The following is a 17,418-nucleotide window of genomic DNA, read 5'->3' as shown; positions in this document are numbered from 1 at the left end:
TTGGGGCGGCGCGTACACATTTTGGGCCTTTTTTCGGGGCCCGTTCCATTCGTTCCATTGGGCTAGCTTTCTTGGGCTGGAATGCCGGGTCTGACAAGAGTGGAATGCCTTCCTCTCAACAAAAAAAAAACGACAAGAGTGAATGCCTTCTTACAGCCTACTATTCGACAACAGGAGTGAATGAAGGATTCAGTTCTGAACCTACCGCTCGATTAATCTGCTACGGTTTTGCTTGGGACTATTTGCAGGATGCAGCTCCAGTAGAGCTCTACAGTGTATACACATGCAGAGCATGGCACAGTGGTTTGCCGGTGACTGTGTCTGTGTAGGCGTGTAGCGTCTGCAGTTCAAAGTGCATCCAATCCAAACGGTGGCGATTGAGGTCATGTTTAGTCCCAAAAAATTTCAAAATTTTTCGTCATATCGAATTTTTGACACATGCATGAAGCATTAAATATAATTTAAAAAATAACAAATCGCACAGTTTAGCTGTAAATAATGAGATGAATCTTTCGAGTCTAATTAGTTCATAATTAGACATTAATTACCAAATAAAAACGAAAATGCTACAGTAGTCGAACGCAATTTCGCAAACTAAACATGCCTCGACGTGGGATCCTAGGCAGGAGAGAATCGGCGAGAAAAGTCAGAACGCAGGCCCTGTTTGGTTTGCGTAGCACGAGTAGCGCACACGATTCCCGAGAAAAAAATCTCACATGCATGGAGTATTAAACGAAGTTTATTTGCAAAATCTTTTCACGGATGTGTGTAACTTTTCACGACGAATCTAATGTCATTAATTAATCGATGATTGGCTACAGTAACCATCCTCTAATCATGCGGTCAAAGCCTCATTAGGTTCGTCTCGCGAAGTAGCGCAGGGTTGTGGAGTTAGTTTTGTAAATTACCTTTATTTAGTACCCCTAATTATTGGTCAAATTTTTTGTGCTACTTATGCTACTTCAAACCAAACAGGGCCGCAATTGTGCGTAGAGACAGTGCTATTTCTTTTTTTTCTAAAAAAAGGAAAAATATTTGTGGGACAAGGAGCAAACTCTTGTAAGAAAATGTAATCCAAAGGGAGAATAAAGAAACCAAAGCAGAAAAACTTTTTTATACACTGAAATAGCATATCATGATATCAATATCAGTAAACCACGCAAAAGTGAAATAAAGGGGACAAGGGATGATTTCTAGTGTTGCAATAGGGTGTGCCACCACCTTTTGTATGGGTATCAGATTCCCCATTATCGTTTCAGCTTTCTTGTTCCCAAAAGGGAGCGCATTCTGCAATCTAATCAAGCTCAATGCACTTCGTTCCAATTTTTATATTTTTCGTAACTAAAACAACTAATAGGAGCTCTACTTATATTCAATTAAAAAAGTTAAAATACAACACAGAGCCATCGAGGATCAGCATCAACAATGGCGGAGACAAATGTGGAGTATGGAGGGCTTACTCCTTCCTTTACATGCACAGATGCACTCCTTCCTCGTTTTCCCTTTCTTCTCATTCTTCTCCTTCTCCTTCCGTTTGCTTTCATTAGAGTTCTTGATAAGAGGGGGAGGGCGCTTTGAGCCCCCGCACCATCCTCCTAAATCTGCCCGTGAGCAGCAACGCCATCGTGTTTAGCTACACCAGATGAGATGAGGACCTCAGTGATGTGAATTATTCAGACTCTATGCACGGCGTGAAATTTAACCATGATGTATATGAAGTCGTCTTTGTTGATTGAACATGTAATTATTATGGTTGAAATTCAGGCACACATTATATTGGTCCGGTACAGTCGACGACTCAACATACACGCATATAGAAAAGGCAAGTAACCGAAATGATATTGTAGATGAACATAATTAAGGAATTCAAAATACAATGCCTCAATTACTTATTAATATATAGCTTTTGTAACAAAAAATTATGTCATTATATTAGTATTTGAAAATACTTTTATGATTATAACTTTTATTACATAATGACATATGATGGAATAATAATTGATCAAAGTCTTGTCCTAATAAAATAAAACACGTATTGTAAAAAAAATAGAGGAAGTGTTATTTTGTTATTTGTTGCTCTGGTCCATTGTAAATGATGAGCACTAGCACTTGGTCTCCATTAATAGTATTAACTTTAGGCATTTGAAGATGTCAATAACTTCCCTATAATCAGCCGTAATTTTGTCCATATATATGGTTGTATGCATCTTTTCCATGCTTATCTAATCCATCAATTAGACCATATAATGTGAAATCCTATGATCCTTTTATTTTTTTTATGTAGTGTACATTGTGCATTGAACTCTTTTCTCAATGACATGCTGCTCAAATGGAGTGGCACATGCAAGCAATTTCAAAACTTTAAAGATATTTTTTACTTTTAGTTTTGAACTGACCATCAAATTCAAATTCTGATTGCAAAAACGTGTCTCTTTCGACGAGGCCATCAAAATAAGAGACTGCACTTGCATATTTTGACGATATTTTTGAAAAAAAAACACATATATTTCTCTACTTAAAATGAAAAATACCAAAATAAATTAGTTAAAATACTTAATTGATCTCCTAAATGTGCCTATCATTAATCATGGAAATAAATATTTACCCACCACAACAAAATTGTTTACCCTCATCTAATTACACCAACCAATCTACCTTCGCAATATCAACATCAATATCCAAGTAACTAAACTCATGCATGTGATGCAATATTTTATAAAGTCATAAGCAATTTTTGCGAAAGTCATAAGCAAATTAGAATATGCTAAAAGTATTTTCTCTCATAAAAATATATCATTGAAATATAGTGGTGTGAGATCTTGTTTTACTCTTATTGAAACAATGCGTAATGGTGCAATGACTTTGATTTTGATACTCGATCTTAGAACTATGGCATTTTTTTAAAAAAAATGTGTGCATGCGCACACCTTTCCATTTTTTTTCTCACCGCACATATGCATACATGTACTCGCATGCAGAAACCCTCCACTCTAGAAAAAAAGAAAATTTTGTCTGCAAAGTGTTTCCTTTCTAAAATGAGACGCCGTACGGGTCGTATATAAATACAGCAGCCCTAAATTTGCTGCTTCTTTAAAAATACAATGTTTGGACAATAATAACAACTTGCTCTCAGCATCCTATAGTTTTGACAAAGTTGTTCGTCTTCCTTTTCAACTATGGCTGCGTTTAATTCCCAAAAAAAGTTTGCGTAGTATCCGTCACATCGAATTTTTGAATACATTTATGGAGCATTAAATGTAGTTGAAAAAAATAACTAATTACATAGTCTAACTGATTCCTACGAAATGAATCTAATGATGCTAATTAATCTATGATTAGACATTAATTATTAAATAACAACGAAATGTGCTACATCGGCCAAATTCAAACTTTTTCACCAACTAAACACCCCATATATATATATATATATATATATATATATATATTGTCCGAAATGTTTTAATCACCGAAGGTAGCACTGTCATTTCAGGACGTGCTTCTGGTCAGGTTTCTACTACTTTCTACTCTCGAGATCCTCGTCACATCGACTACCTGGCGACTGTAAGTAATTCTGCTCGTGATTAACAGCGTAAGCTGCTGCTTTAAAATCAAAAGAAAAACAGTCCAAGCAAAAAGATCTCACAATCTTCACCCGTCTGGTGACAAGAGGACAAGAGGCCGATGACGTCGCGAACAGAGGAAAGCATGGAACTGCTCACTTTGACCGCGCGCGCCGCGGAAAAAGAGACGCACGTCCTCCGCACAGGAGTGCTCCGCTGGCCGCTGCAGCCCGTGCCGTGGCAAGCCTGTGCGCCGATCTTTGCAGCCCGCGGGCAGGAGCGCCCACACCACATGGAGACGGACACGGCGGCGCGACGCAATGACCAAACTGCCCGCTCAGCTTCTTCTTCTAGCTCCTTCTGCACTTGCAATTTACGGGCCATGTTTAGTTCCAAAAAATTTCAAGATTCTCCATCACATTAGATTTTTTGAACACATGCATGAAGCATTAAATATAATTTTAAAATAATCAATTGTACAGTTTAGTTGTAAATGATGAGATGAATCTTTTAAACCTAATTAGTTTATGATTGGATACTAATTATCAAATAAAAACGAAAGTGCTATAGTAGTCGAACCCAAAAAAATTCGCAAACTAAACTAAGCCACACTTCCAGTGTTTTTTTTTAAAACATCTCCTACCATATACTGTAAACCTTTTTTTTTCTTACTGCAACTCACGCATATGCCCTCCGTTTCTACAGTTCTGGTGATCACCTCACCTATTCGGTACCACTACTATGGAACAATGAGTAGGAGTGGACTTGATGAGCATGATGTTTGAGAGCATTGCTGAATCCCTGATGAAGACGAGCACATCTCGTTGCCTAGTAGCCATGTGCCATGACGATTTGGGTCAATGCCTAGCTGCTGCTCACACCTCAGCTCAGCTCCACCAATGCCCTGGCGAGTTGCAACGGCCCGGTGCAATGAAGTGCAGTGTCTTTTGCCGGGGGAAACGGACGAGGGAATGCAAAATGAAGCAAAGATCCTCTGCTCATGAATACAACACGGAGGATATAAATCAGTAAAGAAATAATGGATATAAATCAGTAGTTAAACAGTAACTTTAACATTGTTCATTAATTTAGCAGCTCAATTAACAAAGGCTGGTCCTCTGATTGTACGGAATACACCATCACATTGACAATTCGCCAACACGGCCGTACTGTCCGCGGACCGCGATGAAGAAACCGTGAGATACGCGCACACCACGCGAGCGCGCAGAGGATCCGGGCCAACAAGGGGCGTTGGCTCACCTCGGAAGAATCCAAAACGAAACAACACCCCAGAATTTTCTTCGTGTTCCACCCCTGTGTGTTCCCCTATTTTCACTTGCACTTGAAACTTTGTGCTAAATAGCTCTCGAAAGGGACCTCTGACAAGGCAAAATTCACAAGTGCTCCTCTCTCTCTCTCACAGGGATCCTACAAAACCCTGCCTCTCCCTCTCCACTCCTCTCTATCTCTACTACAGTGGCCTCCTCTCCTAGTCCTCCCCTGTCTTCTTCCCCTTCTCGTCTACTCGTAGGAAGAACACAAGCAAAAAGAACACAGATAGTGTCTAGAATAAAAATAGAACCACAAAGCAATAGCTTGTGCCAAGCAGCGTGGTTCTTGGGCACTATAGAATGATGCCAAGATTCGACCTTGCTGCATCCATGCTTCTCTGCTCAGAGGACAGCACCACCATTTTCGACCTTGAGGAGGAGAGCGAGGACATTTCGTGGGTTCTTCGAACGCCGTCGCGCCACGCCGACGCTTCTTCTGGGTGCTTGTTGATTGACTTTCCGCTGCAGTCGGAGAGCTTCATCGATGAGCTCCTGGAGAGGGAGGAGGGGCACCTGCCCATGGAGGGCTACGCCCAGCGGCTCCTGCAGCAACCTGGCGGGTTGGATTTGGTGGCCGTCAGGAGCGCCGCCATTGACTGGATTTGGAAGGTGACTCATTCCCTGCTTATTTCTCTGAATCGTGGTGTTCAGGATGCGATGCGGAGAATCTGGATAAAAGTTGTCTCCTTTAATGCCTCATTGTGCTGTCTGTTCTTTATTTGGTACTTGTTGATTTACCTGTCCTCAGCTTGGTGATTGATCGAATCTGTTCTTTGTAATATATGGTGAATAGGTACATGAGCATTACAAGTTCGGACCTTTGACGGCTGTCTTGTCTGTGAACTACCTAGATCGGTTCCTCTCTTTGTGCGATTTTGCTGTAAGGACTCTGCATTTATTTCTTCTTGTCCGGGTCCGGGTATCTTGATTTTGCTGTGATAAATGCCAAGTCATTGTGCAAATGTTTCTGATTGCAGCTAGGGGAAGCTTGGGTGACACAACTCTTAGCAGTGGCTGTATTGTCCTTGGCTGCAAAAATGGAGGAAACAATTGTCCTAAATCCTTTAGACTTGCAGGCAAGTGCAGTTATAGATTATGCGACACATCTGCAAATATTATGTGTTTTCTCAAGTTGTTGAAATCGATGGCTTGATAGGTGGTCGATGCGGAATATGTATTTGATCCTACGACTGTGCACAGGATGGAGCATCTGGTGCTCAATACCCTGAGATGGAGGATGCAAGCTGTGACTGCTTGCTCATTTATTGACTACTATCTTCACAAATTCAGTGATGGTGATGCAGTATCTGAAATCATACTTGCTCGCTCAATTCAACTTATCTTGAGCACATCTAAAGGTATGATTCTTAGTACAAGTGTGTGTAGCCTTTAGCACTTGTTTAGTAGAATGTGATGGTGATCAATTCCTAAAGATGATCAAATTTTGCTCTGCAGCTGCTGAATTCATGGCATTCAGACCGTCAGAGATTGCCGCAAGTGTGGCTCTTGTGGCATTGGGAAAATATGACAGTTCAATACTTGAGAGTTTGATGACTTGTTGCAAACAATTAAGAAAGGTATTGCATATACGTCACCAGAGTTCACAATCCAGAAATGCAATATGGTTTGTTGGATTATGAAAATTAGGATATTAGAGTTGTTAGCTTATGCCTTGATTTCAATCATGAAGTTCTTAGCTTATGCCTTGATTTCAAGTATACTTCGATGCTTACTGATCTGCTTACATGCACTCATACATGTAGGAGAGGATATTAGGATGCTATGAAGTGATTCAAGAAAAGATTGTTATGGAAAACATTATTCTCAAGTCAATTGGCTCTCCAGTTTTCCCCAAGCAGCATAGCCCCATAGGTGTGCTGGATGTAACTGCATGCGAAAGCCAACAAAATGATGCCGTCAGTGTAGGAATTGCTCTAGTACACGATGAAGCTCCGTCAGCAAGCAAAAGGAGAAGGATTTGCAGATGATTGGTCTCATGGCCAGGTGCTTCACTCTCCAAGACTCCAACTATTGCTTCAAGCATGTCAATCTAATTCAGCCACTCAGGAAGAATTGGTATGCCCTAGATGTTTTGAGGATTCAAAGAAGCAAGAGAAAATACGGACCGTGTCCCCCCCCTCCACCCCATAGTCACAAAGTTCCTGGGTCGACCGGGTCGAGGAACGGGGTCGAGGGTCGCCACTTTATAAAATTGTGGTACGAAGGGGGTATACCTCTGTGGAACGATAAATTATTATGTGGAACGTGACCCTGATTCATCCGGGTCGACATTTTCGGGTCGATGCGTCTTTAAAAAGACAAAAACTATATATGTGCTACTAATGAAGAAACTAATCTGCACAAGTATATAAGAAATGTATAAAAAGAGTACATTTAGACCATAGTACACGTACTCGGCTCATTATCTAACAAAAACCACACCCTTAACCTTCTTATCCCAATTAAATCTGCTAGTAATGGGGCTGCGACCCCTCTCAAACCGGGACGCGATCCAATCTTGAATGGGACACTGACCCTTTTTGACTCCGACCCTCGAATCGGAACGGCGTTCCCGGGTCGTGGGACGAGGCATCGACCCCGAATCCTATGACTATGCTCCACCCCAATGGCCAAAGCCAATTGACTTGCAGCGGGGTTTTAGCTTCTTTTTTTTTTACAAGAGTCTTGAGTGTGCAAAACTATTTGATGGTCCGGTGATGGTATTGGTTATTGGCTGATTGGTTGAGGGTATGAGGTAGATAGCGGAATTGAACCATGAACTCCATTTGCTGTAGAGATGAGAGTTGTTTTGTTGCATTTTGTATTCATGCTCACTTCTTTGCTTTTGTGAGAACCTGGGAGAGGGATGCTTTGATGTGGGTAATGGAAATACAAGGAAGAAAACAAACACATATTGAGGAGGAAAGGTATGTATTGGTTCCCTAAAAAAGTTAATGAATTTGTCAGAACTATATAATGATAGGCTGCTACAAGGCTTGGCTTGTTTCACTTATCTAGTATAAACCCCATTAAAGAAAGAAAACTAGTTCTGATATTTTTTGTTCTGCTGCTCAAATACCCGAGAAACAAGGGCACACAAAAATAGGTTGTTGTCGTAACCTTGTTCCTTTTCGAGCTGAAGCTCAAGATCTAATTCATGCAGTGTATGTCCAAGCATTCTGCATCGTCGTCATCCCCCACCATGTTGGTAAGATGGTAATGCTCAGAGCAATACAATGTAGTCAGCCAGTGAGACATTTTTTTTTTAGAGAAGTCGTGTTACATAATGCTTTATCAGTGGGACATTGCAGTCAAGGTGCATCTTCACTCTTGCAATTTGTGATCGTTCCAAGAGAAAATTGCTTGTGCAATCTTTCGTAAATATTTCCACGCTCTGTATTAGTAAGTGCAAGTGTTCCTGATGTTCAGGCATGAACCCCTTCCCCAAGTGTATGTGAAAAACGGAAGATGTTGAGCTCTTGTAGGCTCGAACATCGTATTCCCATGATCTCATCTCAGCATACTCCTTGCTACTACAGTTTTGCCACTGTGGAGTGCCATCTGACGCCGTTTTTCTTGGGTACACTCGCTGCCAGTCTAAGCCAAACATAGCCATGTAGAAATACTGGTTTTAGATCCACAATCCTGACCTGTCAGTAACATAATCTTTCACCAACGCTTGACCTGCACTTTTAATTCATCCACCAGTTTTTATCGCGGATCGCCCCCACCGGGTTGCATGCATCTTCAAGCAAAGTGTTCTGCCACTCCGGTACCTGCCCTTGTTGCTCTGTTCAGTATCGGCCTGTGTCTGTGTGCAGCGTGCTTGCCATAATCAGTTGTGGCCATGCTGCGGCCCCACCCTGGCATCCTACGCAGGCTTCAATGCCACCGGTGGCGATGGATCCCGGCCACCCGCCGCCGCCGGCCCCTGCCCTCGCCGTGGCCCACGGCGGAGCCGCGGCCATGGTTGCCCCGGCCCCCGGGGCCATGACGACGGGATCGCGGCTGGTCAGGCAGCTCGCAAGCCCCGGATTACGATGTTATCAGTGGATCCTGCCGCTGCAATCCTCTGGCAAATCTTGTGTCCCCCGATGCCGATCGGCACATGAAGGGCGTGTTTGGCTGGGCTTCTCGCGGCTCCAGCTCCGGCACTGTTCACTACTGTTTGAAGCCGCAAGAAGCCGCTAAAACCCAGCTCCGCGCGGCTCCCTCTGACACAAGACACAGCAAGGAGGAGCCGGAGCCGTTTTCTGTTGCTGCTACAGTGGGAAACAGTAGAAACAGTGTATTTCCTGTAGCATGAAGCCGGGCCGGCGGGGGCGGAGCCCTCCCAAAGGGGGCCGAAATTGGTGTGTCCCGTAGTGGATTTACCATTGCCTTATCCGAGCATTCGAAATCGAAACCACTGGAGACAGGAAAAAAGAGTCGAGAGGATTGCAAGCTCTGAAAGGGCCAGATGAAATCTCCGCGACAGCTACGCTAACGATGGCGAGCGGCAGATCCCGATCGAGCTGCTCGGGGCGAGGGAGCAAGGTTGCTCGAGCCTGTACGTAGACGACGGCCGGTCTCTGGGCCCAGCGTGTACTGCGTATACGTACGTACATGTGATGGACTGACGAACATGGCTCGTGATGCGACGATGGCTTTCTTGTTGAACGATAATGGTTGCTCAGGCTATGATTGGTAAAGAACATGCAGACCGTTTGATCCCCTACTTAGTTTGGACCAGGAATCGTCCTCTCTTTTTTGTTTCTTGTTGTGAGAAGAGCAGAGCTTTTTTTAGTTTTTTTAATAATTAAGCACCATGAATGAACAAGTATGATGGTATGATGGACAGTGCAGTCAAGGTGCATCTGCAGTCTTGCAGTCTTTACTATCTGAGCTTTCTCCAGGTGCTACTTCTTAACCTTTGTCACACTAGATTGGCCAGTAGGAAAGGAGATGTTCTTTTTTTTCTGCGAGGAAAAAGGAAATGTTCTTGATATATTCAGTCATGATCCCTCGTCAGTTGTGCATCAGTGTTGCAAAGGCAAATGTGCAGCAGAAAGCTGTTAGGCCTGTGCTGTGAATGCAGAACAGAGTAAATTAAACCCCAGTTTTGCTACTCCATCTCACTACAGCTCAGACACGGTACGGTCACCAAGTGTACTCATTTGCTACTGCAGCTCTGTTACTGTGGACCGCCACCTGATGCCATTGCTTGGCTGCAAACAGCCTGCCACAGTCAAATCCAAAACACGGTGACCTGTACAAAAAAAAAGTCAGATTCGAAACTCTGATCTGTCGAGTAACATTGGCCTTGTTTGATTTGGTTCTTTCAAGTGAATAATAACACTTTGACAGATAATTACAGTGTCAAACAAAGCCAGTTTACAAAACCAACTTCAGAATCCTGCGCTAAAAACCTTGAAGATTTTAATGAGGCTTTTGACACATGATTTGATGATGGTTACTGTAGCATCACTGTAGCTAATCATTGATTAATTACCGTCATTAGATTCGTCGTGAAAAATCATACCTATCCCTAAAGAGGTTTTGCAAATAGACTTCATTTTGTCCTTCATGCGGAGAGGCCGGAATATCCGTTCTAGGAAATCTAAACAGGCTAGAGATTATTCCTACTAGGTCTCTCATCTGTCAAGTCATCTCGATCTGCTCTTCTGCTGCAGAAGACAAGGAATTCAGGTTCTTCTCTAAGGGGGGGCGCTTTCACTTCTTTTCTTCATTTGGCTTGTCAGCTATAGGACTGTTCTCTCATACTAAATCAGCGTCAGCCACCAGCTATCAGCTAGTTAGCAGTATTATTCTCTCATAATAGATCAGTACCGCCCACCAACCACAACCAAGCGAACACAACGAAGGGCATTGACTTTAACATAGCAGCATCACTGGACGATAGGCGACAGTGTGCCTGTTTGGTTTGGGCAGTAGCACAAACTTTGACTAATAATTAAAAATACTAAATAAAGGTTGTTTACAAAAACTAACTCCACAACGAATTTAATAAGGCCTTTGACCGTATGATTAGTGGTTGGTTACTGTAGCATCACTGTAGCCAATCATCAATTAATTATCGTTATTAGATTCGTTGCGAAAAGTTACATCCATCTGTGAAAAAGTTTTGCAAATAAATTTCGTTTAATACTCCATGCATGCAAGATTCTCTTGTATCGCTAGTTGCGCTAGATGCAACCAAACAAGGCCAGTGCTATTGCTTACCAGGACAAACGCAATGACCAGATGCGTTGTGGATACAGGCTGCGCCCGTGCCCACTGCTGGCAGCTGCGCGCGTGCGCTCAGCAACGACCTATGCACTGTGTACAATCTTTTTTTTTTTTTGAAATAGATACCTTAAAGGAGATCTCTGAAGTTTGAAGCAGCCGCATCTAGGGTTTCAAACCCTGGGCGGGAACCTCCAGCCAGTGGTCCGCTATTGTGCCATGAGCTCCTTGCATCGTGTACAATCCTACTGCTGCTGATGTTTACCTGCGTGTCCTCGGGTTCGGATGTCTGGAGAGCAAGCTAATCCGTCATGGAAGAGGCAAGCCCCGGGGCCATGGTGACAGGATCGTGGTCACACACACACCCGGCCGGCCGCCCGGCCGATGGCCTCGCGGTGTCGCCGAGGCTTTGTTTCGCCCTGTGGAGTTAGCGGAGGGGGCTTTTGCGGGGAGCTGTTTGTGCCGCAGCAGTAGCGGTTTCTGAGAGGCTCAGCAGATCTTGCAGGCAGCGCAGTAATCATGCAATGGAACCAGCAGCGGTGCGCTTCCAGCTTGCTGCCGGGTATCACGCATCGGTGCTATGGATGCAGTATTTAGCATTGGGTTAGTTAAGGTTGTAGATGAGATTTAATTATTTGAGACAATTTTGTGCGGATTTGAGTGGTAGGCCATGTGTGATTTGTCTCTTTAATAAGATTGGTTCAATTTATTACCTCTCAGTAAGAGTTGTCTCTTTTTATTCTCCTCGCACGACCGGAGTTTTAAGGTCTTGTTTAGTTCACGAAATTTTTTAGATTTTGGTACAGTAGCACTTTATTTAGCAATTAATGTCTAATTATGAACTAATTAGGCTTAAAAAATTTGTCTCGTTGTTTACAGTTAAACTGTATAATTAATTATTTTTTAACTGCATTTAATGTTCCATGTATGTGTCCGAAGATTTGATATGATGGGTACTGTGAGAAAATTTTTGGGAACTAAACATGGCCTAAGTTAAAATTTTGCATGATGACAAGGGATATCATAACATGCTCAAAAACATAATATGAATTTTTTTATCATAACAAGTGGCTAGTCATTTTGCCCCCGTGCTTCTTTTAGAGGTGTGGCCGCGATTTAACATAGGCATTCTTCTTGAAAATAATTTTACCTACCAGTCCTCCAGTTTGTTCATTTCCACTTTATTGCTTTTGCTTTAAAGTCCGAAATATATAGTTCAACGAAATGAGCTTGGCTCGACCGGGCCTGTAGTCCCTGCAGGAATCAGCAAGCGATTCCAAACACATACCGCAAGCTGATCCTGTAAATGGACCTTATTCATGGAGTACGACGACAACTGTACGCGGACCACTGCAAAAGGCCAAGAGGCGACAGGATTGCAGACACTGAGAAAGAACTAGATCCCCGCGGGAGCTGCGGGACAACGGGAGGCAATGATAACAAGCGTCAGATCTCAAGCTGTTCGGGGCGAGAGGAAGCAAAGGTTTCCTCTCGATCATCTTGCGCGTACGTACGCGACGACCAATCACTGTACCCACTGTATTGTGGACTTGTGGTAGGAGTAACTATACACGCGCGTAGAAAATTTGTTTTTCCTATGTGTGTGTGTGTGTGTGGTGACGATAGCTTGCGAATTGTGTGTGATACGACCATAGTCGACGGACAGGAGAAGTCAAGTTTGGTACAAGTTGCGGACTGGAGAAGGCAAGATTGTGCCTATGCATGTGAATTTTGCTAGGGTTTGGAACCAGGAATATTTGTTTCCTCTCCACATTGCAGTGAGAAGAGAAGAACTGAGCAGCAGGGGCAGTATGCATCAGATCTACGGACTAAAGGGTGTTACCGTGCCACAGCTCACAATGAAGTGTTGTAAATGGTCGTGAAAATTTTGACATAGGCCAAAGTAAAGCTAAACCTCTCCAAGTAGTTTTGTAAGTGAAGGTAGCCTTGTTATGTACTCCTTTTGAAGCTAAACCTTCTGACATACTACGAAAGTACGTTTTATGAGAAATATAATTATATTGTCCATATGGCAAAGGCAAACTCAAATGCTACCTTAAACTGATAGTCAAAGTCAAAAAATATCAAGACTGCACGAATTCTCTACCACTATATTTTTACAAGCAAAAGCAGTACTCCCTCCATCGTCATGTAGTACTATATCTTAAAATTTACCTCTTAAAAAAAAAATTGACCTGCGGGGGTAAGACCGCCCCACGGCATTTTTTGAGAGTTAGAATGACCTTCTCACAGCAGGCCAAGAAAATCCCCGAACCCCTGCCCACCCGTACACGGGGGCCCGTCGCCTTGTGAGTTAGGCCGGGCTCCACAGTGCTTTGGACATGAGGCAGGCGAGGGAATTTTTTTAACCTCAACTTGAAATTCGCTCCCATGAGGAGTCGAACCCAGGATCTGAGGAGTGCCGCTGGGTTCCCCTAACTAAGTCAGCTAGAGGTCCTTTGGCAAAATTTACCTCTTAAGAAAAAAATCATAGCCACATGAACCATCAATGAAAAAGGGAAAATGTGCGCACAGCCTAACGGGGCCGACCGCTAGCAGCTGCAGCTGGCTAGCACGATCACGAGCCAGTTTTATAGGCCCGGCCATATCTATCCCCCTGCCGCTTCTAGAACCAACCACCGCTGATCCCACGGAATCGAACCCGTTGCAATTGCAGCGCCGCGTGGGAGCTGCGACTTTCCTAGAGCAAACGGGTTGACCCCCCACCACCGCTAGTCGCCAACCCCACGCGCAACCCCCCCCCCCCCCCCCCCCATTCCCCACTCCCCCCTTCCGTTTCCTCGGACCCCACCACCGCGCCCCCCGCATCCCTCAGATGCAGCAGCCGCCCGCCGAGATGCACCCCGCCGTCGACGCCCCCGCCCCCGCGGCGCCCCAGCCGGCCGCCGCGCAGGCCGCCGCCGCCACCGCGAGTGCCAGCGACACCGTCCCCGCTTCCGATCCCGCCCCGCCCGCGCCGGCGCCGGCGCCCGAGGCGGCCGATCCGCCGCCCGCTCCGGCGCCCAAGACCGTCACGTGGAGCGAGAAGCTCACGTCGGACTCGCCGACGCACGTGCACGCCGCCGCCGCCGCGGAGTCCAGCCAGTACGTGTCCCGCGGCCCCCCGGCCTCCTCGTCCAAGGGTAAAAACCGCCCCGCTGCCGCGGCGCGTCGAGCTTAGCCTAGCTAGATATGATCTGTAGAGGAAGGGTTTTGGTTTCTGATTTCGCTCTGGATTTGCGCCATTATCAGGCGCCGTGGAAGCGATGAAGGAGACGCTGTCGAGGTGGGGGAAGTCGTGGGGGGAGACGACAAAGATGGTCGAGAGCCTAAGCCGAGACACGTGGCAGCACTGTGAGATCTCAGCACCCCATTAATCTTCTCTTCTTTCGGAGAATCATCTGTTTTCGTTTGTTTACGAGATTCATTCCTTAAGGTGCACGGATTGGTACGATGCGCGGGCTTTCTAAGGATCAAAGGAAAGCATTAAGTGAAAGCTGTGCTACACCCCTTTCGAGAACTATATATATTCACTCTGTTCGGCTGTACTACTTTTAGCTGCTCTCGGCTGCTGGGCTGCTTCTGCCTGGGCACAGCAGCCGTTCGGCTGGCCTACACATCTGTTCGGCTGGGCAACTGCCCAAAAATAGCAGACTCGGTCGCCGTCCGCCTCGGTTTGCTGCCTTGGCTGGAGCACGTCTGCAATCAGCAGCAACCCTGCTGCTTTGCTGCCTTGGCTGGAAGAGCTACAGCCTAGAGCAGGTCGAGAGCAGCCGAAAATAGTACAGCCGAACGGAGTGATTTTGGGGATTGTAGAGAGGGGTAGCAGGATACTTGATCCTTTGGCCCCAGGAAAGATGCATACTTGGAACATTTTGGTGTAGCTTTCTATGCTTTATGCCTTGTAGGCAAGGTATCTTGATAAGTTTACTAGTGATTTAAAACACTTCTTTGAAGCACTGTTGCCTGATAACTTGTACTATACCAATAACCTTGTTGATCTTCCTCAGACATTCATTAGTCACAGCATATTATCTGGCTTGTAGTATGCTTATTAGTCATTTGTGGAGGGAAAGAATTTTTTTTTTCATCTTCAGTTCATCCAGTTAGTGGTGTTTCTGCTGACTGAATGTTCATGATAGCAAAATTATTAGAGATTTCAAAACATCAGGTTTTTATACAAATGCATGTGTAAAGTTCTGTTTGCATGCACCTTGAACTAAATCCTTAGGAATAACAGCAGCACCTTAGGACAAATCTTACAACACTGAGATTAGCTGTTACCTTTTGGGTACGAATAGGCTAAATACATCACAGAAGAAGTGATGTATTTCTGTGCCAATTTTCTATGGAACTAGCACTCTAGGAGGCCATGCAAAAACTTATGTTTTTGAAGCTGAAGTTTCAAGAACTTGCAAGCTTGGGTAAACATTTCACACTTGCCACATAAGCTGTAGTTCTAAAAAATAATAGTATTAATAGAATAGAAGGTCCTGTAAGTGGCATGTGTATTGTGTAGCCAGCCACCTTATTTACTTCACATTTGTAAGATTGACCATGATGAAGTGAGACATTCAGCAGATAATTGATAAGTGATAACCAACCTGCAAGATCCTATATCAACCTACAAGTCTAAATGAAGTTGTGGAAAATAAACTTAATGTCTTCTGTCAGATGGTTTGCTCTTTACCTGATGATACGCCATTTTTCCTAACAGTCAAGACTGGACCTAGTTTAACTGAAGCTGCTATGGGACGCCTAGCTCAAGGAACTAAAGTTCTAGCAGAAGGAGGCTATGAAAAAATATTTAAGCAGACGTTTGAAGCTCTTCCAGATGAGCAGCTGAAAGTATGCTATGCATGTTATCTTTCAACATCAGCAGGTCCTGTCATGGGAGTCTTGTACATTTCTACAGCTAAGATCGCATTCTGCAGTGACAATCCTCTCTCTTACAAAGCTGGAAACAAAACTGAATGGAGTTACTACAAGGTAAAGGCCATCCACTTTCTCTGGATCATCTAAGTACTGCTATTGAAATGAATAATCTCTTTGCACATCAGTTAATCGTGTGTTTGATTGCTATTAGTGATCATTGAGTTTGTTTCCTGTATATTTTCAATGGAACATAATGTAAGAATAGGTATAAACCTATTTTGTTACTGGTGAATTTTGCATTGGTTCTGGAGATGAGAGTAATGATGCTCTTCCATTCCACTCCATTCTGAAGAAAAATAAAAATATAAACCAAAAGGAACTGAGGACAATGTGCTTACCATTGTGCCTGTCCCTGGATGAAACTGGTGTGAACGCTAAAGTAATGATTGTGACTTACAAAGATGAAAGATGATGCATGTTCATTTGTCACTCCCTAGCTAGCTTGTACCTTTTGGCTCAGTGGCTGCTTGATCCATTTTGGTATTCAACATTGGCAGAACTTCAAGAGCTGATGATTGTTTTCATTAACAATATGTTTTCTTCACTTTGCGAAACAGGTGGTCATTCCTCTTCACCAGCTAAGAGCAGCTAATCCTTCAGTGAGCAAAATAAATCCTGCAGAGAAGTACATTCAGGTTGTTTCTGTTGAAGGTCACGAGTTCTGGTTCATGGGTTTTCTGATGTACGACAAAGCCGCAGCCAGCCTTCAAGAAGCCCTGGCTAGTGCTCGTGAGTTGCAACCATAAAGACATTAAATGGAAGATTTTGGTTACATCATTGGGTGTCTCCAGTTCGGAACCAGGATTCCTTGGCTTCTGAGTGTCTCCTGTCTCGAATCCTCTGCACTGAAGCTTTCGACACGATACACTCACTAGCTTGCACAGTGGAATTGTTTGTTATTCCTCCCTGTGTTGTAATCATGAGATATATGCTGGAAAGCACTGCACCTGTCCATTTTGAGTGCCTTAGTTACCGACATTGAAATGTGACAGTGTTGAATGTTTGTTGAGAACTTGCATGTCAAGGGCCTAGGAAAATGGAATGGAACCGGTGGCCAAAAGAAAACACCTACTGATGCTATTTCAGATTGTGTTTTCGGCTGAGCTATAAGTACGTCATGCAAAACTAGGACCTAAAATTTTCTGCACCCACCGCCGTGCCGGCACATGAGTAAAGCGTGAGTGACGGTGCGCGGTTGGTCAGTGGTCAAGCTGCCGAATTGGGTCGTGCTGGATTATTTTTACCTGGCACTAGGCAGTCGGCACGTTGCAACAGCCGTGACGGTGCGCTGTGGGGTAGTGCGTTGCTAGTATGGTAGCGGCGGAAAAAACAAATGAGTGTTCGCTGGGAAGCAGCAATTTCAACAC

The 17,418-nt window shown here is 44.2% G+C and overlaps 2 protein-coding genes and 1 long non-coding RNA gene across 3 annotated transcripts; all 3 read left to right on the top strand.

The window, feature by feature from the left end:
• The first annotated feature begins 5,019 nt into the window (after positions 1-5,019).
• Positions 5,020-7,192, top strand: LOC120670984 (cyclin-D3-1-like). Its single transcript, XM_039951174.1, has 6 exons — positions 5,020-5,500; positions 5,685-5,771; positions 5,869-5,967; positions 6,048-6,249; positions 6,347-6,468; positions 6,655-7,192. Exons 1-6 carry the CDS (start codon positions 5,192-5,194, stop codon positions 6,877-6,879), a joined length of 1,044 nt encoding a protein of 347 aa, XP_039807108.1. The 5' UTR covers positions 5,020-5,191; the 3' UTR covers positions 6,880-7,192.
• A 315-nt stretch (positions 7,193-7,507) lies between these two features.
• On the top strand, positions 7,508-8,393 carry LOC120670985. The gene is made up of 2 exons (XR_005673461.1): positions 7,508-7,818; positions 8,055-8,393. It is a non-coding gene; the product is annotated as an uncharacterized LOC120670985 (long non-coding RNA).
• Positions 8,394-13,892: 5,499 nt separating this feature from the next.
• LOC120670279 (GEM-like protein 1) lies at positions 13,893-17,131 on the top strand. The gene is made up of 4 exons (XM_039950364.1): positions 13,893-14,259; positions 14,369-14,470; positions 15,834-16,105; positions 16,609-17,131. The coding sequence occupies exons 1-4, from the start codon at positions 13,953-13,955 to the stop codon at positions 16,795-16,797; spliced, it is 870 nt and encodes a 289-aa protein (XP_039806298.1). The 5' UTR covers positions 13,893-13,952; the 3' UTR covers positions 16,798-17,131.
• The last annotated feature ends 287 nt before the right edge of the window (positions 17,132-17,418 follow it).

This window comes from Panicum virgatum, chromosome 4N (genome assembly GCF_016808335.1).
Source record: "Panicum virgatum strain AP13 chromosome 4N, P.virgatum_v5, whole genome shotgun sequence".
Classification (NCBI taxonomy): Eukaryota; Viridiplantae; Streptophyta; class Magnoliopsida; order Poales; family Poaceae; genus Panicum; species Panicum virgatum.
The sequence above is the reverse complement of the archived record's forward strand: the minus strand, read 5'-3'. Positions and strand labels throughout refer to the sequence as shown.